The following is a 10,147-nucleotide window of genomic DNA, read 5'->3' as shown; positions in this document are numbered from 1 at the left end:
AAATAAATTAAAAAAAAATACGATTTTTATTTTACTGACGAAAATTCTCAGATCACCAATGAATGAAATCATTCTAACAAATTATTTTTGTATTTATTGAAATAATGATTGTTTTTTATTTACCCTATACTTGTCAACCACTTATCGTTAGCGTTGAGAAACAAAGACCGATAAGTCACACCTACTGGGTTCCTAAATACGATAAATTTGACAGTTAGTTCCAAATGCCGATAAATCCATCACTGTTTTGTCAATTTCTCCTTTACTGCTACGAAAATGATTAATTTTATTGTGAATATTTGTATAAAAACAACACACCACCATAATATAAATTCAATCATAGGTTTTCATAAGAAGAAGTAGTTTTAAATGAAAATATTTAGTTTGCCAACATTTTATCAAAGTGGACTTATCGTATATAGGAATTATACGACTCATTTCTTTTATTCAACAAATAATTCAAAAGATTTGAGAATGTATCATTCTATATATTGAACATACATAACTTGAAAACATTACATTTGATAAAAATACGATGCTCGATGGGATTTGAACCTGTATATCGACTGGTATCGCGCCAATATGCTTTAACCAATTATGCTACGAGCCTCTTATCTAATTGCGAACTAGTAGGTCCGACATGAAATGCTTATCCAATTGCATTATTAAGTTTAAGTTATGTATGTTCAATATATTATGGAATGTTAATTCTCAAATCTTGTGAATTATTCGTTGAATAAAAGAAATGGTTTATTAAAAATTGTTAGCAAGTTCAAGTAGACGTTATAACTAAAATATTGGCGAGAGCCGGACATCGGTTAGTAATTAAGGTAATTCATATTCCTTGATTTATTAAAACACAAAAACCGATAGTGACTGTAGCAAAAATCGAGGTATTTGTACACCACACTGTCTGTGATGTGATCTGTAAAAGCCTTCGTAATTATTAGAATACTGCATAATAATTTATGTAAAAGTTACCTTAGGCTGCGTGACAGGGTACGCAAACAGTTTGACTTTTCCGAAGTCGTCTCCCGTGCACATAAGCTTGCCGTCATGCGTGGACTCGCACGAGTTGATGTCGGTGCCATCGGCATTCTCAGGCCAGATGCCTACCGTTTGGAATGTGAGAGTGCAAGTATTTGTGTCCCATTCTATGTCCTTCAACGTGGACGGGGTAGTTATTTGGCGGCAGGTGGACGGGTTCCCTGGAGAAACAGTTAAAAAAAAGTAAGTATAGAATAAAGCTGCTTACACAGTTTTGTTACTTGATGGTGAAGGAAAGCAAGCGACACATCAGTGTCTTCAATGATCAATTTGATTATCAATCCAAATAATATAACAATCCTAAGTTTTCCATGACAATTGATTACAATTATACCATACAAATACTTCTTTCTTATTATCTACTATGTTTCCATATCCTTACATTTATAATTTTATAATGTCATTTTTCTTATTGTGCTGCACAGTAGAGTAGTTGATAGAGAGCACAGCACGCTTTTGAGGCCATGGGTGTGTGTTTGAATTCCACATCTGGCAAAAATTACTTTTTATTCTTCAATACACGATTGATCCAGAGCAAAGATCCAATGGGTTGGGCGAATTGCTAACAACTATTACCCATAAAAAGTTTCTTAATACATATAACCTCTCTGGAAACCCATATGCTTTACTTAGTACAAATGTATACCAAACGGAGCAATGCCACTTAATACTCTGTATTAGACTTTGTAGTACAAATTAAGGGATTAATAAATTAAGGTAATGTAAAACCGACAACTATAACTTAAGGAGAGGCTTCTACCAGAGGCACCTAGCAGAAAAATACAAAGCTGGCAATTTGAGACATTTTTTTGATAATTTACAATTTCAATCTTATTTAGGTATGGTCCCCAACATTTAAGCTCGATTTGATATAAATAAAAAGGAATTCAAGTTATACACATTTATATTTTTATAAAAATCGATATTTTTTAAAATAAATATAAAAAATATTAAAACTATGAATTAGTCAAAAATCTGTAGGAGGAGAAATTGAAAGTGTACATAAATATGTAACAAATTCACATTTTTTTACAAAATTGTAAGTAGGTATATCTTTGACTTAAAATAAAAAATATTTTTCAACGTTTTCAGATACATATTTATTAATTAATACAGTTGAAATAAATGTAAATTATCAAAAAAATGCCTCAAATTGCAAGCTTCGTATTTTTCCGCTAGGTGCCTCTGGTAGGTAGAAGCCTCCAGGCTTGGGGCCAGTGTCGCAATGTATTGTCAGCTATTACTAGGTAGTTTTTTTTTAATTGCCGCACCTCAAGTTATAGTGTTGTCGGTCTTTATGTGTAATATCCATTTTTTATGACTACCTATGCATTTAATAAATTAGTACTTACAATATAACAGTTCATAATCTCCGAGTTACTTCTCAAAAATTGACTGTCAGCAGACCAATCAATGTGATTAATATAACTTGAATGACCCTGGAAAATAAAGAAAACAGTTATTTTGACAGCACGAACGCAGACAATATTGACAGATAAGATTAAAAGTCACTTGTGTACCCTCCTCTAAGTAGAGGAGTCTTTAATAAATTTATTCCCCACATTGAGATGTTAGCAGGAATAACTACAGAAAGAATGATTTGAATAAAATGGAATTTTCTTCGAAAGCTTTTGTTTTACTGACATGACATTGTTAAAAAATCATAATAGATGAAGTAAAAATATTTTAGTGACAAAATTAACACAGGTATAAAACATATGTATAAACTATTGATTCTGTTGTATAAATTATTAATATCTGTCTTGTTTAAAGTGTAAATTAATATATTAAATGTGTTAATTACCATTCTCCTTTTCTTTTCTGTTCCCTTTTGAAAGCAAAAAGTTAAAACAAATAATGCACAACATAAAACAGATATTATAAAAAAATTTCATTATCATAAACAGTATTAATCAAGAAATGAATATTCTATTATACATAATCAAATCGGGTACCTAAGTGATTACTGGTGATCAAGTTAATGCAATGAGATTATAATATTGACTTCGTTATTATAAAACGTATAATATGTAGTTATCTGCAAAGATATAAAATACTAACCATGCATTTCCCGATACGGCTGTATCTTCTGCATTCTTCATCCAGCTGGTAAACATAGATGAAGTTATCACGGGATCCAAATGCTACGTAATTTCCATTCGGAGAAAACTTGATGCATTGTATGGGCTCCGCACTGCAATAAAATATGTTTATATTATATAGATATTGAATAAGACAATACTCTTTAGAGTGAAATTTCGGAAAGCCTACAGAGCCTTGTTTCCACATATATTTTTTTTGTTATTTCCATTTAATGCAGTTTTCTCCATCTCTGCGCCATTCTTTTCAACGTGTTACACCAAACCTGATTAGGTATTGTATGAATTCTGCTAATTCTTGGTTGTCTTTGGATGTTTCAGAATCTCTTGGATACCATTGGATGATGGGAGAACATCACCACCAGTTTACTGTCTCAACCGCTCATTTTAATTGCAATCCCGGCGCAATATATCCAACATGCATCTATCATACCATGCTGCGAAAATTTAAATTTTTAATAAATTTTGTCTGCACGCTTTGTATCTATATATTAGATGGCAGACATATGTACTTATAACGTATTATATTATTTGGCTGAGTCCACTGAGACATTGCAAATTGAACAACAGGTTATTCACTAACACAAAGAAATACTCATTTTCTGAAGTTTTGGTCTTCTTTTCGGTACCCCTATTGCACTCATTGTCAAACTATTCCTATACTGTACAAAGAGCTTATTGCACGACAGTAAGGTTAAGCTACGCCTCAGTTTACAGAGTGGGGATTTACATATTCTCCTTCTCTCACTCTTGTGACAGATGGTAAGTGATGCAATACCTATCAAGCGATTTGTTAAATGTAAGTGTTGAGTGCCGGTTACGTAAGCTGGTTAAGGAAATAAAATTAGGAATGCTTAATGCTTCCCCTTCAAAATCGCAATGAAATTATAATACAACTGAGTGTGCACACTTTGTTAACATTTTTACAACTCAGTTTCTACCATAGATTCAGTGCGATCAACCAAAATCCATCCCTTGATCGACACGTTGGATATGCCTGCTATATAGTAATGGACGTACTTCATAAACGAGAGATGGTCATGTTTGAATATTGTGCACAAGCGTACAAATTCGCATAGATCTTTGAATGATTTTTTTCTAAAAGAAAACAACTGACCCGTCAGTATTTTGGGCAACTAATTCTCTTGTGACGGAGTCAAATACCATCCACTTTCCAGTTAAACAGCCGACAGCGACCACTGTGCCATCTTTAGAAAATGCACAACTCTGCGCTCGCTCCTGTAAAATAAAAAATAATAAATTGACATTCATTATCTAATGTTCTCTTACACATTATCTATAAACAATATTACTTAAAGCACATATTAATGATCTTTGAACGCTGTTTAATGGTATTTATGTGGCATGGAATATTGCTGAAGACAAATTTTACTGTATAATATGAAGAGCATGCTCATTACTTTGTTTTGTAGGGAGAGACCGTTGAAGTTACTGAGAGAAATATTTGCTCATTGAATCAATGCATTTATGTACAGTTTGAAAGCAAACTAATGATTAATGCACCCACCATGGATGACAGGCAGAAAGTCCACTTTTGAAACTGTGGGTCACGGCCATGGCCCCCACAAGGGGAGGGCTGACAGGGCTCTAGCCTGGAGGCCCGGGCTTAAGGGGGGCCCGGCATGGTGGATCAACCAGCCAAGTGAGATAAACACAAAATTGCACTGAGAGTAAAAAAATGTCGCCTGCAGCGCTATTTTACTTCAAGCATACTAACGTTTAAAAAATATGTGGTTATGCGATGCAATTTTTGATTATTGTTTGTCGATATTCGACAACTCCATATTTCAAGTGGGTGTATTAAAATACAAAAAATCAATATAAAATATCCAAAATTTTACTTCGAACACTATTTGGAATACACAACTGTAGATCGTCACACTGCCTTTAACCCTAGCGATAGGTAGGGGGGCCTACCAAAGCTTCTAGACTGAGGGCCCGCTTCAAGATGTGGAGGGCATGGGCACGGCATTTGGCTAAAGTTGAGCAAATGTCTAACAATCGTTTCTAGTAAAAAATCTATTGTAGAAACTTTTTCAGTGGGCAGCCAAGATCCACGTCGTTAGTGTGTTATAATACAGATGAATATTGTTTATTTGCTTTTTGAATCAGTTTAATGCAACATTATTATAAGGTTAGTTTTTTATTCAATTCCAAATTTATTAAAAATATGAATGAAATTGTTTACCCCAATATCTTTACTCCAGACGGTAGAATGAGAAAGAGCATCCCACATTTGCAACAGGCTGTCCCAGCCGGCCGTCACAAATTGAGGGAGGGAAGGATGACAAGCTAGTCCCCATAGTTCATCCAGATGACCTGTCAAATATAATCACTTCTATAAACAAGTACAACATGACATATGTATTTGGTATAATCTTCATTATTGGCTGCTTTATTGTAAATGTAGTGAAAAATATCTTACCTAAAACTGCGGGAGAGAATCCAAGAACGAGATCTCCTTGTAAAATGCAGTTCTTTGTTGTTCCTATCAGAATTTGAGATCCACGACCCTCTGCTAATACCCTAATTCCACCGAAATGGCCTTCAATCTGAAACCATAGAAAATGAAAGTAAGTATAATTGAGGCGTCTAATTCCAAAAAGCGATGAGTCCACATTTGGTCAAAATCGAGAAAAAAATACGCACGTGTTCTTTGTAAAATTTTACACAATATGTATTGATTTATAAATTCAAAACGCGACATAACCCTACGAAAAAAAATATTTTAAGTCTCGTTTTATTACAATTATCGCCAAGTCCGTTTTTCATATTATTTAAAGCCTGGTTGATTTCGCGCGTGTTTAAGTCCACCAATAAGGGAACGTTCAATATTGAAAAGGGCGTCTCCCATGCTGTAGCATCTGTTAAACTTATGACAGTGCCACGCAAATATGTGCCTTATGCGGGATAAATTAAAAAATGAAGTACAAGTAGCGCTAAGTCCAATTTTATTTTGCCTATATTTATTACATTTAAGAGTTTATCGGCTGAAACAAATTGCCATTTGATTCTAATTGCGATATGGAATACAACGGGGAAAAAAATCTCACGTTAAAACAAATAATTGAAGCTAGAAACATAAAAACGTTGTTTCCCGAAAATATTGAATTGTGGACTTGTCGCTTTTTGTTATTAGACGCCTCAATTATTACAATGTGACAGAATCAGAATGAAAAAGAGCTGGCTGACGACATCTTAGACATTCTTTAAAGGAATACTACATTAGTGTATTATCAATGGGAACACGTCTAACTAATGACAGTTTCATAACGTCGGTAATTTTCTACAACCGCGTATTTCAAAAACCACAAATTTTCAGGAGACGCAAAAAAACAACTTTATTTTCTCAGTTTTTAAGTCAATACAGCCGAGAGAGGAGCTGTTATAAGATAGCACTTTTTGACGTTTGGTTAACTTATTATAATAATTAACTGCCTGAATACATAAAGTTATATATTTATACATGTAGCTCTGGATGTTAAGTGATATTTTAGAATAACCTCGTTGTCAAGTAATTCAATTCGATCATGTCCGATCCTAATAGGATCATATGGGCCTACAAAGAGTGGAGGTCTGTATTAACAGATTTTGTTTTTACGAGAAATGGATGTTAGCCATTTGCTCAACCTATTAGGTCCATAATCTGACTCATACACAAATTGGAAATCAATACGTGTACTTGTCAGACCCAGGATTCGAACCTGGGACCCACGATGCTTAAGCCGCGCGGCCATCGTGGTATAAATATAAAAAGAAATGGATGTTAAGTGATATGTTAGAATAACCTCGCTGTAGTTGATGGTTAATAATTTTTGGCCCCCTTAATTTCAAATTGTATATTATAACAAATAGTAGATAACCTCCATCTATTTCATTTTATCATACTTAACTTCTTGTTGGTATAAAAATACCCTTGCTTAATTCCACCACCAGTCCATGAAATATCAAATGATAACACTCACAGATCCTTCCATCCCGGTTGGCGTTAGATCGGCATCTAATTGGACAATTCTGTTGTCTTTGCCTCCGCCCGAGATGACAGAGCCGTCTTTCAACACGCAGATGGAGAATATACTTCCTGTGTGGACTCCTCTAATGAATTTAGTTATTGTATTCGTACCTCGGCCCCAAACGATTATGTTTCCGTTTGAATCTCCCGAAATGACGTCACCTGAAATTCAATAATAATATGACGTAAGTACATACATATTTTTAAAGACAAGTTGTATTATTATTTCTTAGGTATTGGTCTATAACAGCGGTTTGCAACCCAAATGCATTGGCGTGTCACAAAACAGGTAATTCAAAGTACTGGACACTCAGCGTGCCACTGACATAAAACTAATAAATCTATTGTAAGACAATTTTGTTGTATTTGACTCCAATAATACACGCTACATAAAAACATCATAAAAATTACAATATTTAAACATTAGTGACTCCCTTGAGGTTCGATTTTGGACGCTAACACCTCAATATTTGGTTCATAGTTTGAAGTTTTTAATTTTATGCACATTTCCGAATTTTCTTCAGTTTACGGGTTTATAATATATTTTTTCATTACTGAGAATGTTTGCTGGCAGTAGTAGGTTGTACCGAAAACACTTAATAGTGAGTGTGACTTTTTTCATACAATGAAATCTGTCTGGGAGTTCATTCCACGTTTTGATTATCATGTCAAGATAATTGTCTTCGTTTTTCATAATATCATCTCTGGCAGTTTTGAAGTTTAATTTTTAAAATTCAGAATTGTTTAATTCGATTAACTCTAAATCAACATACTCGTGTTCAAAAGTGTATCATCACATAATATTAAGGTACAGTTATTAAAGTACCGGAAATTTTAATAAACCGTCATTTTCGAGGAGTGCCACCAAAAATCCTTTCGTGTGCCACTAGGTGGCACGCGAAAGGATTGTGACATAGGTATAGAATGTGGCATAGGTTGCCGGGCGCTGGTCTATAAGACATTGTATATTTCTATAAAATTATCCTTTCCTAGTAACTTTAAGAAATCAAAATAACCAATGACAAGTTTATGAATAATTGTAAATATTTGACATTCGTGGGGTTGCTACCAAAAGTTGGTAAGTCAATAATTTAGGTATTTCGAGTTTACAGCGGATTATGTGTCTATATAAAAATAAAATCAAGGTGAACTGAAACTGTACATGCATGACCAATAATATATGACAAGTTCCAATATGCATGGAGTCCTTCCAATGTACTCATTATTTAATATTATAATGAACGCCCCTAAATATTTAAATGTGTGGTAGATATTAATAAAAGAACTATATTTACCGTTGTGGTTGAAGGCCAGGCAGGTGACATATTTTGGTTTGTCTCTGTTGTCGAATATTCCCATTCTTTTGTAGAGCGTGCCGCCCTGATCGAGTGACCAGAAAGCTACGTGATTCTTTCCGCAAGTCACGATTTGATTTCTATCGAGTGGGTGAAACTCCGCACCAATCACTGTATCTATTGAGCACTAAAAAATAAATAATATAATATTAGTATTTAATATTTATAATAAAATTACAATTTCAAATAACAACTAGATTTATACTAAACCCTTTTCTAAGGAGACAGTGCCTTAATATAATGCTACTACGGCTAATGATTCAAATGGTCATTTCGCATTATAGATTCATTTTTAGAGCAAACAATTTTTTTGAGTTTTTATTCATTCGCCAGGGATGAGATGAGAACACTTTGAATTAGCACTACGAGCGTAAAGGATTTTTTTTATATAATGGACCATCATTATTTACAATATTTAGATGACCAATCTTCGATAACATCACATACATACACAGGTAATATGTACATAACTAAAAATGTTAAAAACGGAATACTGCCCCGCTAAATAAAAAAAAAACAGTGTTTTTGGTTTTAGTGAAGTGAGAACTATCTACTTAGAAATTATGTAAAAACAATCCAATAATTTTACATAATATAAGAGAAAAGGTGGTTTAAAACTTGGGTTCTCATTTCACTAAAATCAAAAACACTGTCTTTTTACTTAGCAGGGCAGAGTAGAATAGGTATTAGTTTTCACCAATCCAGGCACACTAAATAACTACTTTTAGAATATAAACCATAAGGTGTTGTAATACAAAAGTTCATACAAATTCGTTTAGTTATAGTCCAAACTCATTACCATTTCTGTTCAAAAATGGATAAAAATGCTTAAGTACTATGTGCAGGTATTTCGATGGTCGATGTTCCGGATTCAAATACTCACATTGATTAAAAATAAACAAGTGAATTTTAGCCAGCAATTGCTTACAGCAATATATGACATAAGTGCCGAAAAAAAATATTATAGCCTGCCAGGTACCGCCATAGTAATTACCTTGCGGCATAGAAAAGGTAAAATCGAAATTAAACTCATTTAGTGGTGCTGACACCGTGATTGACTCGGTTGCGCGACTGGCCATTAGACATAATTAACATGATATTTAAATGTGGTAATTAAATATTAATTAGCAGGTCAGCAGTGATTGTGTTAAGTAATATCTTAAACAAATGTCTATTTACCTTGGTTTCAGTTATTTTGCTTCCCCGCTCGCCTCTTTGCCATTCCCAAACTGAAATGGTGTGTTCGGTTCCTTCATCGACGGCACAGAGCAGAGTTCCACCATCGGCACGTGAGAAGGAGATGCAAGATACTCCTCTTTCCATTTCACTAGCGCCAATGATTGCAAGAGTTGCCAGTGACACCGAGTTCCACACGCGAATGTGGGGCTGTAAGCAACATGAAAACAATAATATAATCATTTTATTTATTTAAGAATATTATTGTAACCTACGCACCTGGCTTAGCCACTTTCAACAAAGCACCAAAACAATATTAAAATTACCATAACATAATTAAAATCAATAATATTCATTGATAATATGCATAAAGAAGTATAGATCTTGCAGGTCTTTTGATTCAATCGGCGTGCTGACGATTAAATCAATACAAGTGT

At 33.9% G+C, this 10,147-nt stretch overlaps 1 protein-coding gene across 1 annotated transcript in view; it reads right to left on the bottom strand.

Moving 5' to 3' along the window:
- The window catches only part of LOC147070926 (echinoderm microtubule-associated protein-like 2), a 64,771-nt gene that overhangs the window by 5,266 nt on the left and 49,358 nt on the right, over positions 1–10,147 (bottom strand). The window contains 10 exon segments of the mRNA XM_085949019.1: positions 982–1,208; positions 2,400–2,423; positions 2,426–2,486; positions 3,109–3,241; positions 4,264–4,385; positions 5,356–5,486; positions 5,593–5,719; positions 7,133–7,341; positions 8,475–8,661; positions 9,714–9,920. Of these exon segments, the coding sequence (XP_085805145.1) occupies positions 982–1,208; positions 2,400–2,423; positions 2,426–2,486; positions 3,109–3,241; positions 4,264–4,385; positions 5,356–5,486; positions 5,593–5,719; positions 7,133–7,341; positions 8,475–8,661; positions 9,714–9,920 (1,428 nt within the window).

Source organism: Rhyacophila brunnea, unplaced genomic scaffold (assembly GCF_057557595.1).
Source record: "Rhyacophila brunnea isolate RB1 unplaced genomic scaffold, BYU_Rbru_1.0 scaffold_21, whole genome shotgun sequence".
In the NCBI taxonomy this organism is placed as follows: domain Eukaryota; kingdom Metazoa; phylum Arthropoda; class Insecta; order Trichoptera; family Rhyacophilidae; genus Rhyacophila; species Rhyacophila brunnea.
This window is presented reverse-complemented; position numbering and strand designations above follow the sequence as displayed.